Source organism: Schistocerca americana, chromosome 4 (genome assembly GCF_021461395.2).
Source record: "Schistocerca americana isolate TAMUIC-IGC-003095 chromosome 4, iqSchAmer2.1, whole genome shotgun sequence".
Classification (NCBI taxonomy): Eukaryota; Metazoa; Arthropoda; class Insecta; order Orthoptera; family Acrididae; genus Schistocerca; species Schistocerca americana.
In genome coordinates, this window is record NC_060122.1 from 823,958,142 (window position 1) to 823,984,311 (window position 26,170).

A 26,170-nucleotide genomic window follows, 5' to 3' on the forward strand; every position below is an offset into this window, starting at 1 on the left:
AACCAGTTACTGCCACTTTAACATCATTGAAGGCTGAAGGCATTTGGGTCTGTCAACAAGTAGATGTTAGCTATTGCACTATTCAACATAATGATAACTAACCTTTGAAGCTTGGGACTTGGCTCCAACATGTGGGTGTGCATCCACTTAACTAAAAACACTAATTGGGTGATAGTTATTGCCAAAATAGCTCTCGACTGTCTTTCACATTCCTATGTCATAAGTAATAGCTATTAGTAAGATGCTATTGGCTGTTTTACAATCTTTTCCTTTCTGACGTAAACTTGTAGCTTACACCTGCTTCTAAACATGGGTGTTCCAGATGTTTCTTTCTTCCCACAGTCTCAGAATCACTTACTCTTCCATAATTATAAAGTAATGGTCCTCCAGAATTTGTTGATTCCCAAGAACATAATTGACAAGAAACACTTGCTGACTAAATTCTTCATTCTCTCTCTCTCTCTCTCTCTCTCTCTCTCTCTCTCTCTCTCTCTCTGTGTGTGTGTGTGTGTGTGTGTGTGTGTGTGTGTGTGTGTGTTTTAATCTCTGTAAATTACCTGCATTTCTTGCTCTTGATGCTAAGACCATAAACCTATGAACTACAAACAGCTTACAGACAATGTCCTTCAATTTATGTTACCTTATGTGCAAAAAGAAATATTTTTGTAGACCTAACCATGCAGTTGCAGGGAAAAAGCATCATAACTGTCATTAAGTAATGATTCTAACAGTGATGAGGAGGCACTAGCTGTCACATATGATATTCATGTCTTCAGTCTCTTACACCTTAAATGCAAGGCAGTGCATCTTTTGGAAATGTGTGTAGGTTATCTTTTGCATAGACTTCACTACTTATACCAAACAACCTTTTTATTTTTTCAGGTGAAGTTCATCAGCAAAACTCCAGTTCTTGGTAGCCCTAAATCTAGTCCACATATGACCTGGCAGACACGTGGTGGACCAGGTCGACGCCATGATGTCCTGATGGAGCTCCAGCTAAACAAGGTGTCTGTATATGCAAACTGTTGTGAAGTTTTAAGTTTTGTTTCATCTCAGATTCAAAATGGGAAGATAAAGATACTCAAGTATTTGTGGAATCATTGACTAAATTAGATACCAAAGTCACTCTTCTTATATGGGGTTCACTAATTTAGAACCTTAACTACTTTGAGGTTACTTTTCATGTGTCACTTGTTGGACAGCAGGTTAATTAGATTTGCCATCATCAGGTGCCTGAAAACTATATTTTGCACTCAGCCAGAAAGTGATGGAGAACATACTGACCATAATTTCCAGTCTGCAAGTCCACATTAATCTTTGTACACACAGAAATAAAATGTTCCTACTTGCTGTTTACTCAGCAGGATCAGGACACTATCACTGTAAATAATAGTTTAGAGTTTTAAGTGATAGATATATTCAGTAAAAGTTTACACACAAAATATATAGTAATGTCTCAATAATAATAATAATAATAATAATAATAATAATAGTAATAATAATAATGATAAATGTCACTATTGGAAACAGCGCTGTTAGCAGTTCAGAGGTGACCTCTACAGTAAGTTCCAGGTAAAATGGTCTATCACCCTGACTTCTAATCACCAAAAGTTAATTTCTCACCTTAAAAGTGGAAAATAATCTTGGCACTTGCCATGGGGTTTTGTCAACATTAACGGGCAGCACAGGAGCAGTTACTTTCATGAAAACTAAGCAATCCAGGATGGTGTACAATCTTTGTGAGTTCACTTCCTATTTTTACCAAAATTGCTTTTGGTAGCTATCCAGCTGTGACATCATCCAAGGCACAGCACTCGCAAGTGTTTGACTGATTCAGACAGATTGATATCTCAGTGTGAGTGTCTTCTCACTGCCTCTCTGGTCATGTTTGTATATTTGCCCAGTGGTTTGCGGCACAGAACATCTGCTGCCAACCACTCTAGGCACAGGCAGGAGCATCTAAATGGCCGCTTTCTAGGACATGTATTAATTAATGTCTCTGACATTTAATAGTTTACAACTTTCTTAATTTTATATGAATGGGGTTAAGTTTGCTTTAGTTACTAAAAAAAGTTTTAGCTCGACTGCATTTAAACTTTGACTGCTAGAATTTTTAGAACAGAACCTACAGGAGAACATGACCTCAGAACTGCCTCTTTTGAGATTGCTTGTAATGATTGTTATTTACATTGAAGACTTGAAACTTCGTACAGCTACATTATTTAATGAATACTATCAAGTGCAGTAATTAGAACTTTCTATTAACAAATACAAATTATCCTTAATCTGATAAGAATAGGGACATTTTTGTTCCAAATTTAGTTTTAAGCGAATAATAATGGAGTCACATAGTTAATGTTTTTGTATCAAACTGAGGCTACATATGAAATTTCACATTTCTGAGTCGAATATTTAGCACCTTCTGTTTTTTTAAAAAATGCCGATTTTGACCAAAATGTTGCTCCAATCGTGCAACTTTTAATCAGGACATACATTTGCACATTCTGAACAATTTTGAACTTTCTAACTTCATTATTTAGTGCCACACATTTTTTTGAATAATATATTCAGAAAAACATATTCATGAGATTGTTCTCAGACTTCACTGTGTTAACATTAATATACTGAAGCATACACTGACAAAGCTGGAAAAAGCTATTTTAATTTTTAATTTCACTCCTAGATTATCTTGCAATATTTTGATGCTACGCATACGCAGTATGATGATGTGGTGCAAGTAGTAGTGAATTGGAGTAAGTCACACCACACTCACAAACCACTGTATCTCTCACAGTCATGCAGCACCTGTTTTGCCACATCACCCCCTATTTCTTAGTGTGAAAAGAATTATTTTTGAACAAAATTTAACATTAGAAACAAGTGATGTTACTATAGCTGACCTTTTTGCTGACACCTTTTAAATGAAACTGGTTTTTGCGAAATTTTCTTTAATATTACACCCACAAAAGTAACCATATATAGAAAAATGCTTTTCAGTACTCTCATTAAATACAACCATAAGCACTGTTGTGTGTGTCCTTTCGCACCGCTTTCAATAAAACATTTAAGGTAGAGGATGGTAAATTTTTATGTATGGCATTCTCCATAATACTCTATTTCCAAAAGGGAAAGGGGGAGAGTCACTGTTGTATGTGTCCTTCTCGTGTCGTTCTCCAAGACAGTTTGTAGGCTGCCTTTCATGGTGCCTCCATGTCCCTGAGAAACAGGTAACATAGCCTAAGCTTCTGTTCTCAACTTGCATCTAAGGGAGGATAAAATACGTTCTGTGTTCTAGTATCCTTCTGGAATTTAAATAAACAATTTAGAAGTTAGCAGAAAATTTTTATTTTTAAAATTTTACTATTTGGAAAATTGTTATTAACTTTTGCGAAATGATTATTGACAATAAGTTACTTCAGAAAATCTGTACTTCATTATTAAGCTTTAATCACAAACTGTTGCAAATTTTTTTATATGTAAACCATAGCTCTTATGTTCTGAAAGTCAGCATAGGTTTTTAGATAGTCACATTTTGGGCTAGTCTGCAATTTATTTCATTACACTAGATGTTGCTTTACTTATAAAATTGAGTAACCTTTGTAAGTTCTGTCTTCATGTGGCTCTATTATCATAGGGATTAGTATGCTAAAGTAGTCATTTGTTCAAGAGCAGCCACTTTGCTTTGTTACACACAGTTAAAAAGCTGTTATGTTATACTATACCAATACTCTACAATCTTTGTTTCTTAACACATTTCTTTATCTATATTGTTGTCTGTATGTGTTAATATTTATCTGTTAAATGACTATCTGCCTTAAGCAAGATTATGCATTTCTCTACCTTTTTATGCAACATGATGGAATTCCTCCCAAATGTTCCATTATTTTACCATTTATGTTAACCTACTGACTTCATTACTCCTATTTCTGCGTATTTTCATGTATTTCGACACTTCTTTCTGCCTTTTTCTTTGTCAGCCCACTGATCTCATTATTTACATGTATTGTTGGTGTGATCCTCACACCACTTACACCCATATTCCTTTAATTATTATCAAAACACTTTGGCTTGCCTCTAGTTGCTCCATTTTAATACCCCGTCTTACTTACAGACAATCTTGCGTCCAGCTGAAAATTATTTATTTATGCAGAATTTATGGTTTCAGATTTTAGAAATTTTTGGCTTCAATTACTTCTATTACTGCGAAGTATCTGTATTTTACTGTTACTAATCCTTTTTGTGGATCTCATTTATTATTTATTTACTTCAGCCATTATTTTTCTATCATTGGTGCTCAAAAGTTACCCATTGTTATTTTAACATTTAGAATTTCCTATTGCAAGCTACCTCTCATATTCTCTTATAAGTCATCATTCAGGCATGGTCATTTTCAGGAATCATTCTTACCTACTTGGAAGACATTACAAACTAATAGCATATGCACAACATTAAGTCATGTATTCTTTACTTACTACAGAAGAGAATGTAACTTGAAATGGAAAAATAGTTTCATCCAGCTAGGACTGCACAGGACACCAAACTGTTTATCTGCCAGATAGTGGCAGACTCCCTGCAGAATCTAGCTACTGCGAGTTTTGAAAGGCTTCAGATCTTCAATGTTTCGTAGAACTAGTGCTTTTTTACTTTTCGGGTATACTAAATATGTATGCATTTGCGTGAGGCATATATTATCCTGAGTGGCCCTTGATAAACATGCATAAACTTCTCTGTTTCCGCAGAAATTCTCATGGCTTTTTCTTTAGTTTTGACTAACACTAGTTCACCAGTGTTAAAACTAGTGGTGGAAGATTTTGCATCATGCCTTCTTTTTCTATCCAAGGTTCTTTTACATATGTTTGCCCTAGCCTGCACCATCTTCCCATCTATAGAACTCTGAGACAGGACTGGAAAATCACCCATGTTTGGAAGGATGTTATGGGGTACCTGATGAAAAATTAGTTCACAAGGAGCAAACCCTGTTGTGTCATGTATAATGTTGTTGATGATTTCTTCAAAGTTTTTGATATGATCAGCCCAAGTAGAATGCTTCCTGCCAAAATTAGTTCTATATAATCTGTTTCCTCATGCATAACCCTCTCACTCATATTTCTCCGTGAAAAGTATGCCGTGATCCTTATATGTTGATTTGGTCTTTTCAAGACATGCTTTAAATTTTCCATATACAATTTATGGACCATTATCTCATAAGAGACATTTAGGTTTGCCAATCTTTACAAAATAGTAGCAGTAGCTCCCTTTATCAGATATAGTTTGACATACTTACTAAAACCATCAATCACCACTAAAACCATCAATCACCACAAAAACTTCAGTACATCCTCCTTTAGATGTTGCGAGGGGGCCAAAAAAATTGACAGCACTTAATTCCAGGGGTTCACTTGGTTCCACATTAGGCAAAATGGCGGACGATGTGGAAACGTAAGTGGAGAATGCTCTGAAAACCTTATCAAACATCGCACAAGTAGGAGGCTACCTTAAAAAGTAAGTGAAGGGGAGATCAGGACACAGTGAGTACTATCTGAAAGTATTTTGCAATATTGAAACTCAACTCTGAAGAGATAATTGATGCAAACACGAAAATTACTAGACAGGTTAAGGATGCTTTCAAAGAGGTCAATCAGGAGGCAAACGATGGCAATACAGCAAGGCTAGTGGTGCCATCTACAGGTGTTCACCATGAAGTAACATAGCCTATGTCAACGGAAGACAACTGCACAATGCCATGTATCAGCACAAACCACAGTCAAAGGAGACACGGACTGAGAGCGTATAGCGGAGAAAGAGAGAACCATCTGATGCCAACGTTACACAGCACCCCTCAGCCGCTAATGGCATCTATTGGTGAAGCCCAGAAACGCCTACAGTCGAATGGCTAGAAGGAAGAATAGCAGACAGAGTCTCCAGTCTCATACAAACTCTGACGCACTCCCTCACAGCCAATATAAATGAGATGATTGTACAGGAAGTCAAAAATTTAGTGCCTAAGGGATCGGAATGCCAACATAGGCTGGCAACACCACAACTGTCAGCGGCCAGTTGTAGAGAGGAAAGTTCAAATAGGAATGCCACTCTGCCACCAGCAGAGGATGAGGAAGAAAAAGAAGAAGAAAATGAAGGCTACACTTTGGTCGAAAGGAGAAGATGCAGGGAACGACATCAAGAGAGGAGAGGAAGCAATGAATGTCCCTTCGTGTTGGGGAGAATGCACCCAACAGGATTGGGGCTTCGAGCAGGAGAGCGAACCGCCTGACTTTATGTGGGCAATTCATCAAGACACCACAAAGGAGGAAATCATCAGACACCCCAATGGACTGGGAATAGCAGGAAAAATCGAGTGTGATGAGCTGAAAACAAAGGGTCGCCTAAAGACCTTCAAAATTGGGGTGCCTTTTGGCTGCTGCGAACAAGCCATACAGCCAGAACTGTGGCCAACAGGAGTGCTGGTGAGATAGTACCTTTTCCGGAGTAAGAGAACGGAAGCCGCCAGGTTGTAACACCATTCACAACAAACTCAGATTAAAAACATTAAACTGGAATATTGAAGGTCTTAGCACAGCAATAGTGCACGTCCAAGATAATTTCTTCAGACCTTATGATATAGTGTTCCTGACAGAAAAGTTCCTTACAGAAGACTATAACAAAGTAAACACGCATTACACGATCAGTGTTATGGCGGAACAAGGTCCAAAGGGCAGCACTAAGGGCGGCATCACATGTCTCATCACAAAAATTTAATCTCCCTTCTCAGTCTCCCACAAAGCAAGACACTTTCTAGTAGTAAGGACCGTCATCTGTGTTCTTATATGTGTGTGCTCTCAGCCTGAGCTCACAGCAGTAAATATTATAGAGGAAATCAGTTTGTGCTTGGATACTACCGATCGGGACGACCAACTCAAATTGGCAGGAGGCCTGAATTGACGTGTGGACACCCCTTCACAGAAAACGACAGATGTCATGAACTACTTGGAAGAGGAAGGCTTTGCAACACTTGTCAGTAACAAAGCAATCCACACTTATTTCTGTCATAACGGTGCAAGCAGAATTGGCCTCATATTATGAACTCCAAACTTAAATAACTAGAACAACACATCATCCTGGAAGTTGTAAAGAAACTGGTTCTCTACTTAAAAAACGTGCAGAATCTTATGTAAGACCAATAAGACGTCAATTTTAATCTATGCCAATGTTTATGTAATAAAAAAAAAAGGGTAATTCAGTACAATTATTATATAGATGCGGTAGATCACTTTAATGGGGCCAGATGAACAATCAAAGTCAATATAATTCCAGTAAACCTGCAAAGTAAAAACAAATTATTGTAGGGGCCTACATAGACATCGCGCATCTGCTAGATGGCCACGAAATACAGCCAATGAGAAAATAGGTGCAGTTTTCAAGCAGTAATGGCGGACAGCATCAGCTGGTAATATACGTAATTTTATGGTAGCTAATTTTACTACACACACACACACACACATATATATATATATATATATGTCTGAGAAGAATTTTGAAAGAAAAGTATTAATTGAACTTTAATTTGGCGGGTTTTCAACACTGTCAACAAGACGAAATAATGGAAAGAATATTTATTGGGACTAAACAAAATTGAGACATTGTGACAGTATTTTTAAAATAGTTAATTTAACTGCAATTGTCCTTAATTTTGAAATGAGAGAGAGTGTAATAATTTTCTTTTAATGTCTTAACTGCTGCTGCAGGCAGTGCAATGACGTCAGCGGTGGTCTGCGCAGACGATGTGTGAAGTTAATCCTGGTTCGTGGCGTGAAGATAATGATGGACCCTCCTGTTTCATTAGTACTCTAGTTACGGTGGTGGCCCACATCTCCGTTGTAGTCGAATTAGCTGGCAGCACTGGCGCAATAATATTAGTTCCAGTATGCGCATTGTCATTGCGCGTGCGGCGTTTTATTATTAAAGGTTTATTAATCGCGCGGTGCGAGTAGATCGGAATTATGCAACGTTTTTAGCGTTTAAGATATATATCCGGTTAATGCAGATACTTCGTACAGTTCTTTCACTGTTGCCACAGGAAAACAGTCACATGTGTTTTTCACTATAACAGTCCTTTAAACATCAGTTCAATTACGTCGTCGTCTTTAAGACAGTTTGGACGATATAATAAATGTTTCTTGATAAAATCACAGCACTGTTCTTTTACTTAACATTTTGGTTTGGTCCACTTTCACGCAATTCTAACAGTTAGTGTCTCCACACGACAATGGTGTCTGGTTCATGGCTAATTGTCACTAGTTCACACATTTCGTAAAATTGTCACCGCAAACACTCGATATACTTTTCAGGTTTTGCTGTTCACTTAATAATGCACGATCTCCTATTAATACAGCGGACACACTATAATTAATTGTTTCTCCACGTATCACCGTCTTTCACGACGAAATTTGCAACGTTTTACACCAGCGAACCGACCACGATACCAAAACCACTCGCACGCTCTCTAACGATAGTCGTTCGCTCTCTCTCTCTGACACAATACTTCTCCAAGCCTAACCAAAGATTTACAAAGCATATAGAACCAGAACATTCATATTCGTACAATATAAAATATAAAACAGTAGCAAAATGAATGAAGAAACAATGTGACGTATTAATAAATAAAGAATAGTTGAAATAAATGATACATATGTACTATGACAAGGTAATGCACAAAAGAAAAAAAAAATATATTATCGACTTTTGGGGAAAGCAATGTCTTTACAAAGTGGAAAGGAAACACCTACCAGTGGAAATATCACTACAACTAGAGAACACAGTAAAAAAGAGGCCTAAAAATCCAGTAAAACTAAGCAGGAAGGCAGACATATCAGCACTGGGCATTGCACAAGGAGAGAATTTCAGTGAAGCAGCATCATGGATAGAAGGACTCATCCTAAAGACAACTCACACAGTAGACATCGCAAAACGGAAAGCTAAACCGTGGTTCAACAAGGAATGTTACGAAATCAGACAGAGAGTCATCAATGCCATGCATATAGCCAGAAAAACTCAATCACGGGATGACTTGGACCGCTATGGTAAGCTGAGGAGAGAGTATAGAACCAAGATTAAGGAAGCGCAAAGGGTATTCTAGGAGGAAGAGTAAAAATGTGTAATAGAATCAGCGAGACAGAGACCGAAGCAGCTACATGGGTAGCACATTACTTGTGGCGTGCACATGGTTTTTTTTAGATTAGTTTCCTCCCCATGGGAAACAAACCACTGGCCTGAAAAATTACCAGTTCATGACACTGGTGTGGGTGTGCCAACTGTAAAAATTGTTAGTTCGCCTCAACAGGTCATTCCAAAGGATTTAAATATGCTTAATCTCATGTTAGCAAATTGCCGAAGTGTGTGTTGTGTGTTGCAAGATCCCCGAATTAATCTCTGAAATAGACAGTAGCAATGCCAATATTGTATTAGGTACCGAAAGCTGGTTGAAACCAGACATAAAAAGCATTGAAATTTTGAACTCAGATTGGAAGGATAGGACTGATGCTATGGGAGGTGGTGTGTTTATTGCAGTTAAAAGCTGTTTAAATGCAGTTGAGATCAATACTGGGTCGGACTGTGAAATATTCTTGATAAAGCTGTCAATCAGACAAGGACTGACCATTGTATTAGGATGTTTTTATAGACCACCAGCATATGCAGCAAACGTCGCAAAATGTTTCAGGAAAAGTCTTGAGCACATAGGAAGTAAATATCCAAATTATCCATTAGTTATAGGTGGAGACTTTAATCTAGCATCCATTGACTGGGAAAATTACACATTTATCATAGGGGGCAAAAGCAAAGATTCATGGGAAGTTATTCTGGGAGTGCTCTCAACATGCAACCTTGAGCAGTTGGTTAGAAAACCAACTCGAGATGGGAATATATTAGATATCTTGGCAACAAACAGACCTGATCTTTTTGAGGAAGTTAATCTAGAAGAAGGTATTAGTGACCATAATGTCGTTGTGGCTTCTATGCCAGTGGAAGTTGCATTGAGTTTTCTTGTTTGGGAAAGCAAGTAAAAGTGTTATTAATGAATATCTTCATAGTCAGCTCCAAGCATTCACTGCGGAATACAAAGATATTGAGCATCTTTGGTCGGAATTTAAAGGTATTGTCCACCATGTGCTAGAGAAGTATGTGCCTAGCAAAAGTATAGTGGAGGGAAAGGATCCACCATGGTACAACAAACATAATAGGAAGTGCTGAGAAAGCAGAGAATTTTGCTTGTCATTTTAAGCGTAGTCACTGCCCTGCTGACAAACAGAAATTATGCGAAATGAAAGTAGCTGTCAGAAGGACAATGAGAGTTTCTTTTAACAAATTTGAAAGCAATATTTTATCTGCAGATTCTAAAAATAGCCCCAAAAGTTTTGGTCGTACGTAAAATCTATGAACGCTACAAATAATTCAATACCTTCTCTTGCTGACAGTACGGTTAATGTAACTGATGATGATAAACAGAAGGCCGAAATTCTAAACCTAGCTTTCAAAACTCGTTTACGATAGAGGACTGCAGCACCATTCCCCCTTTGAATTATTGGACAAACGCAAGGATGGCTGACATAGTGTTTAGTGTATCTGGAATTGTAAAACAGTTAAGATCCTTATACACCAGGAAGGCATCTGGCCCAGACGGTATCCCTGTAAGATTTTATGTTGACTATGCTACAAAAGAAGAATATAATAATTCCAATCCCAAAGAAAGCAGGTGTTGACAGATGTGAAAATTACCGAACTATCAGCTTAATAAGTCACAGCTGCAAAATACTAACACGAATTCTTTACAGACGAATGGAAAAACTAGTAGAAGCTAACCTCGGGGAAGATCAGTTTGGATTCCGTAGAAACACTGGAACACGTGAGGCAATACTGACCTTACGACTTATCTTAGAAGAAAGATTAAGGAAAGGCAAACCTACGTTTCTAGCATTTGTAGACTTAGAGAAAGCTTTTGACAATGTTGACTGGAATACTCTCTTTCAAATTCTAAAGGTGGCAGGGGTAAAATACAGGGAGCGAAAGGCTATTTACAATTTGTACAGAAACCAGATGGCAGTTATAAGAGTCGAGGGACATGAAAGGGAAGCAGTGGTTGGGAAGGGAGTAAGACAGGGTTGTAGCCTCTCCCCGATGTTGTTCAATCTGTATATTGAGCAAGCAGTAAAGGAAACAAAAGAAAAATTCGGAGTAGGTATTAAAATTCATGGAGAAGAAATAAAAACTTTGAGGTTCGCCGATGACATTGTAATTCTGTCAGAGACAGCAAAGGACTTGGAAGAGCAGTTGAATGGAATGGACAGTGTCTTGAAAGGAGGATATAAGATGAACATCAACAAAAGCAAAACAAGGATAATGGAATGTAGTCTAATTAAGTCGGGTGATGCTGAGGCAATTAGATTAGGAAATGAGGCACTTAAAGTAGTAAAGGAGTTTTGCTATTTGGGGAGCAAAATAACTGATGATGGTCGAAGTAGAGAGGATATAAAATGTAGGCTGGCAATGGCAAGGAAAGCGTTTCTGAAGAAGATAAATTTGTTAACATCCAGTATTGATTTAAGTGTCAGGAAGTCATTTCTGAAAGTATTCGTATGGAGTGTAGCCATGTATGGAAGTGAAACATGGACGATAAATAGTTTGGACAAGAAGAGAATAGAAGCTTTCGAAATGTGGTGCTACAGAAGAATGCTGAAGATTAGATGGGTAGATCACATAACTAATGAGGAAGTATTGAATAGGATTGGGGAGAAGAGAAGTTTGTGACACAACTTGACCAGAAGAAGGGATCGGTTGGTAGGACATGTTCTGAGGCATCAAGGGATCACCAATTTAGTATTGGAGGGCAGCGTGGAGGGTAAAAATCGTAGAGGGAGACCAAGAGATGAATACACTAAGCAGATTCAGAAGGATGTAGGTTGCAGTAGGTACTGGGAGATGAAAAAGCTTGCACAGGATAGAGTAGCATGGAGAGCTGCATCAAACCAGTCTCAGGACTGAAGACCACAACAACAACAACATGCTACAAATATAGCACCATTCTTATCCATCATCTATCAGAGATCATTGGAACAGTGGAAAGTTCCACGGGACTGGAAGAAGGCCCAGGTTATAGCAATCTATAAAAAGGGTAGAAAATCGGATGCACACAATTACTGGCCAATTTCACTAACATCAATTTGTTGTAGAATCATGGAACATATTTTGTGTTCAGACATAATGACCTTTCTAGACTCTGAGAAGCTTATCTGCAGAAACCAGCATGGTTTTAGGAAACGACTCTGAGAAGCTTATCTGCAGAAACCAGCATGGTTTTAGGAAACAGCGGTCATGCGAGACACAGCTGGCATGATATACAACAGGCTCTACATATCGGCTCCCAGGTTGATGCCATATTTCTGAACTTTCGAATGGCATTCGACTCAGTTCCACACTGTCGTTTGCTACAAAAAGTGCACGCTTACAGTCTATCTGATGACAAATGCAGTTGGATACAAAGTTTTCTAACAGACAGAGAGCAGTATGTCATCCTGAATGGGGTGACTCCAACAGAAACAAGCGTAACTCAGGTGTGCCTCAGGGCAGCGTAATAGGTCCTCTGCTTTTTACGACTTACATAAACGATCTGGTTGATGGTATTGACAGCGGCCTGAGACTGTTTGCCGATGATGCTGTAGTCTACAGGAAAGTAGTATCACACGAAAGTTGTGAACAAGTCAATGAGGATTTGCTGAAAATAAATCCATGGTGTAATGAGTGGCCGTTATCTCTCAATATTAGTAAGTGTAACCTACTGTGCATAACAAGGCAAAAATCCTCATTGTTGTATGAGTACAAAATAAATGCCCAGTCTTTGGAAGCAGTAACGTCCGTCAAGTATCTGGATGTGACTGTCCGAAATGATCTCAAATGGAGTGATCAGATTACGCAAGTAACGGGTAAGGCGAACTCTGGATTGCGGTTTATTGGTAGAATCCTGAAGCGATGCAGTCCTTCAACAAGGGAAATAGCTTACAATACGTTAGTTCGTCCAATCTTGGAGTATTGTACGTCTGTATGGGACCCTTACCAGTTGGGTCTGATTCAAGAGATTGAGAAGGTCCAAAGAACAGCGGCTAGATTCGTGACTGGTACATTTAGCCATCGCGAGAGCATTACAAATCTCATTGAAAGTTTGAAGTGGGACACACTTGCAGATAGACAGCGCACTAAACAGAAGGAGTTGCTCACTAAATTCCGAAATCCGATCTTCAGCAAGGATGTAGAGCATATATTATTACCACCAACTTTCAAATTGCCCAATGATCACCATTCAAATATAAGGGAAATAAGAGCTCGTACTGAGGCGTTCAGACAGTCGTTTTTTCCTCGCGGATCCGCGAGTGAAACAGGGGGGGGGGGGGGGGGGGGGATTATGACTTTGGTGCGAATTGTGCCCTCCGCCACACACCGCTTGGTGGCTAGCGGAGTATATATGGAGATGGAGATATACAAGACTCTTCAGCCGAAGCAACCAAAATTCCCAGGGAACATCCCAATGGAAGTGTAGGAAAGACATTTAAGCTCAATCCTTCAGGCTAAAAACACATGCCGGCCGGCCGCACACTGACTCCAGCCCCTGTGCAGGAGACTGAAATTTTCCCAGAAGAAGAAATAATCCACACATGAAGAACAATAAAGCAAGTGGCTCAAACAACATCTACAACTGAAAACTACACTCCCTGTACTAGTGATTCCACTCACAGTGCTCCTCGATGAGTGCCTGAAATGAGGTATTGTACCAGATCAGTGGAAACATTCAAAGGTGGTGATGCTGTAGAAAGGAAACACCCTATTCAAGATCTTTACAACACTGCTGTGCATGCATCTTAGAGATATCATCGATGAGAAACTCCCTGATTCACAGTTTGGTTTCAGATGTGGGAGATCAAAGCCACAAACTGTACTGTCTCCAAACCAATATAGAAATGGTGTTAGCAAATCAAGGGGGTAAAGCTTCATGCAATTTTCATAGACTACACCACGGCATTCAACACAATCAAGAGATCCATTCTAATGAAGAAACTGGAAACTTCCTTAGGTCCAAGACATTGCCTGTTGCCAATCATTAGAGATCTTCTCACTAACAACTGGGTGGAAATACATGACGGTATAGATAAGTCCAGCCTGATACTGCAAACAGTTGGAGTGTTGCAAGGTGACCCACGGAGCCCCTTACTCTTCATCTTAGCTACGGCAGACAATAAAACCCAACAGTGTAAATGTACTCACGTATGCAGACGACATGGCATTAACCTCAGTTTCTGAGGATGATCTGCAGAAAACCTTCAGCCAGTTAGTGAACTGGGCATGAAAAACTACCTATCCTTGAATGAAGAGAAGACAGTCTCCATGACCTTCAGAAGAGGAGGAAGACATGGCACTTTCTATGTCGGAGAGACACCGCTAGAGCCAGTCATTAGTTTTACGTACCTAGAAGTTACCCTTCAGTCACAGGCAACAGTATTCACATGCCACATAAACTACAGAGCCAGCACTGCAATGAGAGCCATAAATGATATCAAGTCGATAGGCAAACTCTCCCCGAAAACAGCCCTACGACTGTTTGAACTCAGAGTTGAACCTGTTGCAATTTACGGTTTGGAAAACATACGGATTCATCCGAAGAAGACATCTCGAAAAAATAGAGAAGCTAAAGGCTACTTGCTTAAAAAGGGTGCTATGTCTGTCCAAATACACACTCTTGTGGCTTGTGTATGAATTGGCCAGAGAGCCCTTCTTCATAGAAGAGCTGTAACTGAAGCACTTACTACCAGTGATGACAGCCTAACAGGACTTATTGATGGAACTACACGAGAAGAAATTCACGTTCCTACCATCATTATTGCAGTTGTTTACATGATTGTTAGAAGACCCATTATTATTCTGCACCTGCTCCTCAACAGCAGCTACTCTTTCTACTTCCTTCAGATTCTCAGTGAACCTATCCACAGTATCTCTAGGTGTGGAAGTGATTCTTTTCTGCTGATACCAAGGCAGCTGGTCACATGATAATCATTTCTGGCTTCATCTTTTCTGTGTAATGTGACAGCCTGTAACCCACCTTCTAGAAAACACTTTAACTGATTCACGACATGGAGTAAATATTTTACTACTCCAAAATTCTTGCAAAACATTGTTTTGTTTGTTGTGAGGCCAGTACTCATTAAGAAATGCAGTTTTGAACTCAGAAAGATATCTGCATCTAATTATGATGTCAGCTAATCATCACAAAGTATCTCCCGACAAATGATTCCTTATGAAAGAAATTTTCTCTCATTCTTACCGTGCATTTGGTGAAATATCTTCAAAATCATTCCAGAATTCTAATGGGTGAATTTGTCTGTCTGGATCAAAATGTAAAAATTGAGAACTTCCGATGAAAGCGGCATCAACTGAAGCAACATGCTGTACAGTAGTATAACATGAGCTACCTGAAGTTACTTTATTTTCTGTGTTAGTAATACTAGTATTTAGTTCTTCTACTTGTAGGTCTACTCCGTCCACCTGCTCAGAAAATTTTTGTCAACATCCTCAGATAATTTCCCTGTCAGATTTTACTTTCTTAACATCCTTTGAACAAGCATTTACTTTAGTAGTTACTTCTTCAAATGCTTTAGAGTAAAGTTTGAATTCATTGCCTATTTCTTTCTGACAGCCTCCCTTCCATAAGATCATCTGCATCTTTGAAATTTTTGTCAGCTTCGCCGGTTTCAGTTTTAAAAGTATTATGCAATCTAGTTAGCTGTTGCCCTACTTTGACTTGCAGTTCATGGTAGTAACAATCAATTTTATAATTTAAGTTATTCAGGTTTGAGGTCATTTCATCCTTTAACTCTTTGCTGTTAGATTCAATCTTACTGTTTAGTTCTTTATGAAGATCCTTTTGTTCTATATTACTAGACTCAATCTTACTACTTAATTCTTTACTCTTTGATTCCATCTTATTGTTCAGCTCTTTACTACTCTCCTTTATTTCTTTAAAATGCACTTCTAGTTTAGAAAACAGTAATTGCATCCAGTGGGTTGGTACCTCTACTTTGCCATTTGACATTCCTCCAGGTTTTAAAGGAGTTTCTAGCATTCCCTGACTGATTTCATTATACAATTACACTATTAATTCTAGTTTTTCTTTTTTGACTTCAGCTTCAGTTACCTCATAATTGGAAATTGATTCTAACTTCACAGCAACATTGACATTTACCTCCGATTCTACTTTGAACAAATCATTTTCAGATTTTGGATTTATTACTTTGATGGGACCATCCTTGTTAATCGCAATTTCTAATTCTGAGGATTCGTCATCAGAGACTGGTTCCATCTTAACTTTCACATTATACTTATCATTAGATTCCATTTTAATAGCCTATGAGAAGCAATTAACAAATACTTTCAATATTCTTGACTTAACTTAATTGCTTGACCTCGACGAGCAATGCCGGCGCAGTGTACCGGCAAATGTGATGCAACGCATTGCCATCAGCAGTGGCAGCAGCTCTGTGGCAGTGAGGATGGTGACAGGTATCGTCTACTGTAGTAGCTCCAGGGGAAGCCGGGCACTGGTGAGCATGCGCAGTAGTTTGCAGATAATTTGCAGGTCCACAGGTCTCTATGATGATGCACTGTCTTCTAAACTTAGTGCCGGTGGTAGCCATGATGTAGTGTCATCTCCTCACCTCCTCCTGTCACATTCAAGGCTGCTGTGGCTAACGTCCACACTCATCAGCAAATCTTAACACTGTTATCTCATTGGTTTCAGAGTATTTCAGTTTGGTATCCTGTTAGTGCCTGCCGAGTTCCTTGTTTTGTACCAATCACTTCCACAGTTCAATTCCCTGGCTGATTAAAACCTTATGTGGGGCAGTGGGTAAAATGCTTCTCAGGGGCCATTTTGATGCTGCTACCTGTGCCTAGAATGGTTGGTAGCAGACGTTCTGTTCGGTGGTCTGCTACATCCGTGTGTAAATACAGCAGCCAGGCTGCTACTATAAGTGTTTTCAGTAAAAGTAGGAAGTGAACTCCCGAGGACTGTACACCGTCCTGAATTGCTTTTTGTGTTCTGCCTGTCATGTTGCCTAAACTGTGTTGCAAGTGGCAAGATTATTTTCCATTTTTAAGATGAGCAATTAACTTTTGGTGATTAGAAGCCAGAGTGACAGACCATTTTTACTTGGAACAGAGGTCGCCTCTGAATTGCTAATAGTGCTGTTCCGATAGGGACATTATTATCATCATTATTATTATTATTATTATTATTATTATTATTATTATTATTATTATTACAGATATTATTATAAATTGTGCGTGTGATTTTTTACAGAATATATCTATCAGTTAGAACTCAAAACTTTTATTTATAGTCATAGTTTATGTCTTGAAAGGAGGATATAAGATGAACATCAACAAAAGCAAAACAAGGATAATGGAATGTAGTCTAATTAAGTCGGGTGATGCTGAGGGAATTAGATTAGGAAATGAGACACTTCAAGTAGTAAAGGAGTTTTGCTACTTGGGGAGCAAAATAACTGATGATGGTCGAAGTAGAGAGGATATAAAATGTAGACTGGCAATGGCAAGGAAAGCGTTTCTGAAGAAGAGAAATTTGTTAACATCGATTATAGATTTAAGTGTCAGGAAGTCTTTTCTGAAAGTATTTGTATGGAGTGTAGCCATGTATGGAAGTGAAACATGGACGATAAATAGTTTGGACAAGAAGAGAATAGAGGCTTTCGAAATGTGGTGCTACAGAAGAATGCTGAAGATTAGATGGGTAGATCACATAACTAATGAGGAAGTATTGAATAGGATTGGGGAGAAGAGAAGTTTGTGGCACAACTTGACCAGAAGAAGGGATCGGTTGGTAGGACATGTTCTGAGGCATCAAGGGATCACCAATTTAGTATTGGAGGGCAGCGTGGAGGGTAAAAATCGTAGAGGGAGACCAAGAGATGAATACACTAAGCAGATTCAGAAGGATGTAGGTTGCAGTAGGTACTGGGAGATGAAAAAGCTTGCACAGGATAGAGTAGCATGGAGAGCTGCATCAAACCAGTCTCAGGACTGAAGACCACAACAACAACAGTTTATGATCCAGCTGACTAAATAGCAAGTAGGAACATTTTCTTTCAGTGAGTACAAAGAGTACTGCGAACCTGCAGACTGGAAATTATGGCAGTATGTTCTCTATCGCTTTCTGGCTGACTGCAAAAATAGTTTTAGGCACTTGTAAATGGCAGTTTTTATCAAACAATGGAAAACCGGGATAGAGTGTAACAATATTATGAAAAGAATAGTTGCTACTCACCATTTAGTAGAGATGCTGAGTCGCAATTTGTATTAGGTATTTTACCTGCGGCCCAACAACTAGCTTCTCCATAAAATATTTGGAAATTAGCAGCATCTTTGGAAGATGATAATGGTTGGTCTCTGCCTCTTTAAACAGTAATTTGAATATTATCAATAATTTATTAGACCACATAGTGTAATACTGAGAGAAGAGGTATCTTCATAGTACAGAACTGTGTGCCAGCCATCACTCTCGTGACAGTTTTGCAAAAAGGAAGCTCTCAGTATGTACTGACACATATTTTGACTAGTGACTGTGGCAAGTTTTTTGATATTCATCAAAGAATTCAGAAGGTAAAATTTATTTTATTATTACAGTAAGTTTATGACTGATAAAATATAGTATAAGGACAAGGGTGATGTGGAACTGTGACCAGTTCTCGTCCTCTGGCCAGCATCATAATGCAAAAATATGCTACTTGGTTGTTACAGAGGAATAAATTATCAGTGACAATGAGGCAGCATTATCAAAGACATATCTGAAATAATGAGAATTAATCATTATTCAAATATGCACTACAGTCAAGTCCAGCTTCAGGGGCACCATGGTGATTAACATTAAAATTAACGATAATTGTCATGCTGTTTTGTTGAAAACAGTGTGCATTTAAGAAAGGGGACTGTATACATTACATATTTACTGCCATTACCCATGCAGTCATTATCAAGCAGAAAATAAGAGTGAAAATAGGAAGTGATGACATTTGACATCACCAAAATTTAGAATAGATTCACACATTTGCATTTGCTCAGTTCATCACTATCAACTCTGTCCCCTTCAAAGTAGTCCCCCTCAGTGCTTTGTGCGATTTTGGAAGCACTTGTGGAACTTTCTTTTCAATATGATGTTGAGCTACTGTTTTTGTTTTATCAGTGGTGGCAAAATGACATCCTGTTACGGTTCTCTTCAGCCTTGAGAATAGAAAGGAGTGACAGGTGGCCATGTCCGGCGAATATGATGGCTGAGGGAACATAATGATTTCGTTTTTTGCCAAGAAGTCACAAACAGTCATTGATGTGTGATCAAACTTGCCCTTCTGCCTCCCCCCCTCCCACTCTCTCTATATATCTATCTGTCTGTCTATGCTATCAATCTCTCTCTCTCTCTCTCTCTCTCTCTCTCTCTCTCTCTCTCTCTCTCTCTCTCGGCTCTTCAGGCATTTTCTGTTGGGACAGTTGAGACTGTATTTTGATGTGATACCTGCATACCCATGTTTCGTCAGCTGTCATAACCTTCTTTAGAAGTTCTGGATCATTGTTGGCTTCATTCACGATGTCTACATGACATAATTTGTGATTGAAATTCAACAATTTCAGAACAAACTTTTCTGCTAGTTTCTTCATGCCCAAAACAACTGAAAAAATTGCTTGGAATGAGCCGAAGGATCTGCCAGCATCATCAAAAACCTCTCTGATTGTGATTCAGTGGTTTTCCAGAACCATTTTCTTTACTTCTTCCACATTTGCATCAGTAATTGATGTGCTAGGGCATCCAGGGTGGTCATGGTCTTCAATGTCTTCTCAACCCAATTTTAAATGTTTATACCACTCATAAACTGTTGTTGTACTAATAGTAGACTTACCAAAAGCCACAGTCAACATTTTGAATACTGTACTACATTTATTCCGTTTTTCAAGCAAAATTTAATGCAAATTCTTTGAGCCATCCCTTCAAAAGTTGAATTTGTCAAGCATTTGAAAACATGTACAACATTTTTGACTGTCAACAATAAACTAAATATTCAAAACTGCTGAAAAATGCAAACATACACCAGGAACATTTGTACCAACAAGATAGGAAAAAAATGAAAATTGGACTTATAAAGCCTGCAAAATTAAAAAATTCCCATTACTTTTTGATCACATCTTGTACATTTTCTTCCGCAGTTCCCGAAACAGAATATTTGCTGTTAATTAATTGGCTTTTTCATGTACCATAAATTGTAATAAAGTTCTCTCACTATGATGGAGAATGTGCCTTATAAGACTACCTGTATTTTTAGTATGTCTTACCACCTTTAATTAGGATAGATTATTACTTAGCACATAGAAGAGATGTTAGGATCACAGAAGTACATTTAAAAGTAGACTGTTGAATATTATTCAGCTGTTGGACAAAATTCTTCAAGAAGTACACTCTCTCTCTCTCTCTCTCTCTCTCTCTCTCTCTCTCTCTCTCTCTCTCTCTTTCATAAGTGCCCAGATCACACATGCTTGGCCACTGTCAAGTCCAGGCAGTGTTGCACCAATCTTGACAGTGAGTTATTTGAACCCCAAAAGGGTTTACAGAGGTATTGCACTTATTCGATTTTCCAGACAAAATATACACTTTCAAATACTTATTAGTAACTTCGAATTTTCGACAAAATAATTTAATGGGAGAGATAAAAAAAGTCCACACACAAAAGTCCACACATAAAAGACAGCTGCAATTAGACAAGCTTTTGGAGCCAGTGGCTCCTTCTTCAGGCAGAAGAGTTGAAGGGGAAGGAAGAGGGCTGAAGGAAAAGGACTGGAGAGGTCTAACAAAAGGAGTAGATTTCGGGAAGGTCATCCAGAACTGTGGGTCAGGGGAGACTTACCGCACAGGATGAGAAGGAAAGACTGGCTGTTGGGGTCTGCATCGTATGAGATTTGAAAACGTGAGAGCTTAAAGGTGGAAGGCAGTGTAGGATGCAAGACACAAATTACTGCTTAAACGTCGTGCGTGAGTTAATAAGAGTGGAAAGCTAAGTGCATTGCACGTAGCAGAGGTGGGAGGGATAAGATAAATGAGTGAGAAAATGAAAGATGTAAAAAACTAAAATGTAGTGAAGATAAGAGTCGTTACCATGAAGAAATGCTGAGACAAAAGAAATTAGCATAAATTAAGGTCAGGTGGGTGGCGAGAACCAAGGACATGTTGTAGCACTAGTTGCTACCTGTGTAGTTCTGAGAAACAGGTGTATGGGGAAGTACCCAGATGGTGCGTCTAGTGAAACAGGCCCTGAGGTCATGATTGTCATGTTGCAGTGCAACAGGATAATGTGTATTGCCAGTATACACCCTTTAACTATGCCCATTCATCCTAACTGATCAATCCTGGTACTGCTGATCCCTCCAAAAAATAAATTCAGAGCACACCTCTGGTGACTCAGTATTATCCTGACCTGGAATGAATTAAACAGCTACTTTGACTGAGCCATGACTTCCTGAAATTGTGCCTTGAAATGAGAACCATTCTGTTTTAAATTTTGCCCACCAAACCTAGAACAGCTTTTTGTTCCCCTCCCAGTCTCCATAATATTCTTGTCAGACCCTATGCTCCTTCTGCACCCACGTCCCTGTCCTATGGCTCCTACCCTTCTGACTATCCCTATTTACCCTCCTACCACCATCTATAGCAGCCCTGCAGCTGGCAAAATATATACTATCAAGGAGCAAGCCAGCCGTAAAACAACATGTCATATACCAGCTGTAATGTAAACACTGTTCGGCTCTTTACATTGGTGTGACTACCACCAAATTATCAATTAGGAGGAATGGGAATAGGCAGAGGGTGTATACTGGCAACATGCAATATCCTGGTGCAGAGCATGCTCTGCAACATAAAAACATGACCTCAATGCCTGTTTCACCACACACGCCATCTGGAGTCTTCCCCCAGATACCAGTTTCTCATAACTCCGCTGGTGGCAACTAGTGCACCACATGTCCTTGGTTCTTGCCACCCACCTAGTCTTCATTCACGTTAATTTCTTCCATTTCAGAACTTCTTCATAGTAACTACTCTTTTCTTCTCTCCATTTTAGTTTTCTACATCTTTCATTGTCTTACTCATCTATTTTAACCGCCCCTCTCGTACCTCCGTTACGTACAATGCACTTAGCTTTTCACTTTTATTAACTCATGCATCATGTTCAAACAGTAATCTCTGTCTTGCATGTTACACAGTGTTACACCTTTAAGCTATCAGGTTTTCAAATCTCGTCTGATGCAGTCCTCAACAATCAGTCTTTCCTTCTCATCCTGTGCAGTAAGTCTCCCCTGACTCGCAGTTCTGGGTGACTTTCCCAAATTTTACCCCTTTCCCTAGACCTCTCCAGTCCTTTTCCTTCACCCATCTTCCTTCCCCTTCAACCCTTCTACCTGAAGAAGGAGTCACTGGCTCCGAAAGCTTGCCTAATTATAACCTTATTTTAAATGTTTGTTCTGCCGTCAGTCACTTGGTGAGTAGATTTTTTTATTGTTAACTTCATCTGATACATGCCCGCAGCTTCTAAAAATTCTTTAAATGACATTGTGATCACATTTATCACAGCAGAGCAGTTACAGCTAAAAGCATACATGATGTCATTTAAAGATGTTGTTATTACATTCAGGAAAAAATCAACAGAAAAACAAAAGTGTGTTCTTTGCAGTGTGAGTTTACCTATTGACCTTGTACTGTTTTATAGAGGGCACTCTTTCGTATATAATGGGTATGCATCAGCTTATTGCCACCTCAAATTATTATTCCTGGACATAAACCATCCTTTTATTTTTTTTAAATTTGTTACTTGTGTGGCTTTCTTCCAAACAATTGGAGAAGAATGTGATGGTTGCATTTGTTTTCCTTTGTCACCAGATATGTTTTGCATTGTTCTTTCTTGTGACTTTTTGAGTAGCTTACGAGTTTCATTGGACAGGGTAAATCAAAAAGAATCATCTGATTTAAAAAAAATCAAAACTAATACGTTATTTGAGATAATGCGTGAATAATGTATTGTTGGAAAGAGCAAACTCTTGAGATTTACATGGTTCCTGCTAGGTAGCAGCAGTGTGCACCCACTTAAGTTCTAGTAAAAATGGTGTTGGGGACAACAGAAAACATCTTGTGTTTCACATTTTGCGAAGTGCGGGTCGCTAATAACTATTTAGTTTGACTTTCATACGAGGTATGGTGTGGATCCTCCTACAGTATAGAGCCTTAGACAATAGCATGAACAATTCCGAGAAACAGATTGTTTGTGTAAAGGCAAATCGCCGGGCCGACTACAAGTGTATAACTCAGACGTTGAATGTATCCACCATAGTTTCACAAGGAGGCTGCAGAAATCCATCTGCCATGCAGCTCAACATGCCCCCGATGTCTGTCTGGCATGTGTTGCGTTGACGTTTACACATGAAACCATACAGAATTCAGCAGTGTGCGCCCACTTCAGTTCTGGTAAAAATGGTGTTGCAGACAACAGAAAGCATTTTGCTATTTACATTTCACACAGTGCGGGTTGCAGGCTCGTCTTGAAGGCAACAAACAACAGCATGTAGAGTTCTGTAATTTATTTCTTGGCAAGATGGAAGATGACAGTTTTCTTCCACGCTTAGTGTTCAGTGATGAGGCAACATTCCATGTAAATGGAAACGTGAACCGCCATAATATGAGAATGTGGGGTACAGAACAACCACATGAACCTGTACAATAAGAGTGGGACTCTTCAGAATTTAATGTGTTCTGTGCAGTTTCATGGGAAACAGGAAGCACATATCTCGATATGCATCAGAACTTTCTTTTCCCACAGTTGTAACTGTTTAGAATCACTTCATTTGCCAACAGGATGGGACACTGTCACACTGGCATCTGGAAGTGCAGGAATTTTTAAATCAAAGGATTATCGAACAATGGATCATTCGCACTGGACCAAATGATTCAGCCTTACATTACTGGCCTCCAAGGTCACCGGACCTGACTGTATGTGATTATTTCTTATGGGGGTTAATAAAAAACTCTGTTTATGTGCCTCCATTACCAACAACAATGAATGAACTGAGAAATCGCATAACAACAGCTGTGGAAGCTGTAACTCAAGACATGATCGCTGCAGTGTGGGAAAAATTTGAATACCACATTGACATATGCCGCGTATCTCCAGGGGGACATGTTGAACACCTAGGGGGGGGGGGGGGGGGGGGGACTTTTTGAATTTCCCGTTCGTCAAAAAACTAAATTCATTGTATATGTTCATTAGTTTCAGAAGTATAGACATGCCAAATCAGATGATTCTTTTTGATACACCCTGAATTTGTATTTTGTTTGGACTATTATTTAATGTAAAGTGTTTTGCACATGTAGTTATGTGTCATTTTTTTACATTACTTGTAAATATCACAATTTCCTATTGTTCGTTCTTCAAATTAGTGTTTATATCTGTGTAACAATAAATTAAAGACAGTAGTTATACTTACCATGAACATTACCTTTATATCTTAAAAGAAATTAGTTTCTTGCATTGACTATTTTTATATCCACTTTATTTTTAATTCATATATTACAGTGTTTTATCTGTGCAGCTATTTTCAAGCAATATGTTTAACACATTAAAGACACGTTTTGGGTTACAGTCATAAATTTCATGTGCAGTGTGGGTGGCTAGGCTTGAGAGCTGTAGCCATGATATCTGTTTAAGTAAAAACAGTAGTACACAGCTAAGACATTTACTTGTCTGAGAGAGTACTGAACTCACACGAGTCTGCACTGTGTTCTTCTGTTTGTACTGAAATGGATGTCATGGCTACAGCTCTCAAGCCCAGCTGACCAAGTACCACACATGATGTTGTGTCTAGGAATCCTGCATACTTAGTTTGCTAGACAAACAACCAACCAACTCATATTAATGAGTTTTATTATAAACAACACAATTACAAATACTTAATTTTGATAGCCGTGTCACAAGCAAAGGGCGACGTACAAAATGATCAGCCTTCTTCAGAATATACAAACACAAATCTGTGCTCTGTAGATATTTCTAATGATAGAGGCTACAATGCATCGGCTAACGAAGTGTCTGCCACCATTCGGGTGCGGCGCTTGTTTCCTCTTCACCTAGGGGCCGCTGCTGTCCCATTGTCATCCTGGAGGGAAGTGGGTCAGCGTGCGATTGGGTGACCTCTTCTCACAGCCGTCTCTTCTCTGTCATTTCCGACTGGCCTTACAGTGCTGACTTTATGCCGTAACACTTGAAATTATATGACTGTAACCCAAAATATATTTTGTTTGAAAATGACTACACAGCTGAAATGCCATAGTATATGAAATGGATATAAAAAACCAGCCATTATATGCGATTAATTTCTTGCAGTAAGTTTACTATGGCTGTGGATCCCATTGCAAGTAGAATTATCTCTACAGATTAATATCAGATGGTGCTGACGAATTTGCACCAAATAATATATTTTAATGTTTGTTTTTTTATTATTGTGTTCTGTATTGAATTTTGTTATCATTAGTTTTTTTGTTTAGGTCCGTTTTCAACATGAAGTGTATCCTGATACAACCACAGAAGCATCCCGCCAGGTTCTTTTAATTAATGAACTGGAATTAAGAGACCGTCTTGCTTCTTCACAAATAAACAAGTTTCTCTATCAATATTCTAGTGAAACAAGGCCAAAGCAATCACATGCAAACATGGTAAGCAAAGTTATAAATTTAATGCACGATCATAATTACCTTTCCCTTAGGTTCCCAAATATATTCATTAATGAGAGTGGATTAAATGTACCAACTTATCTGTGAAAGGAAGTGAAAAGTGTTCATGTAAAAGCAAGGCGAGACAACTTGTAATTTTTTGTTAATTTAGAATTATTTAATTTTTTCAGTCTCGTGTCACACAACTGGTATTATTACTGACTTTGACATTTTATCAAGTTATCCTCAGATGAATGTAACATAGTGTGTAGTAACAAGTCAAATGAAGGAGCCAAGAGAGGCACTTACAGTGTGATTATGACAACTTGG

At 38.7% G+C, this 26,170-nt stretch overlaps 1 protein-coding gene across 1 annotated transcript in view; it reads left to right on the plus strand.

Annotated features, from left to right (window-relative positions):
* The window catches only part of LOC124612275 (autophagy-related protein 2 homolog A), a 492,429-nt gene that overhangs the window by 311,713 nt on the left and 154,546 nt on the right, over positions 1–26,170 (plus strand). The window contains exons 28-29 of the mRNA XM_047140377.1: positions 883–1,005; positions 25,676–25,843. Of these exons, the coding sequence (XP_046996333.1) occupies positions 883–1,005; positions 25,676–25,843 (291 nt within the window). The remainder of the gene's footprint in view (positions 1–882; positions 1,006–25,675; positions 25,844–26,170) is intronic.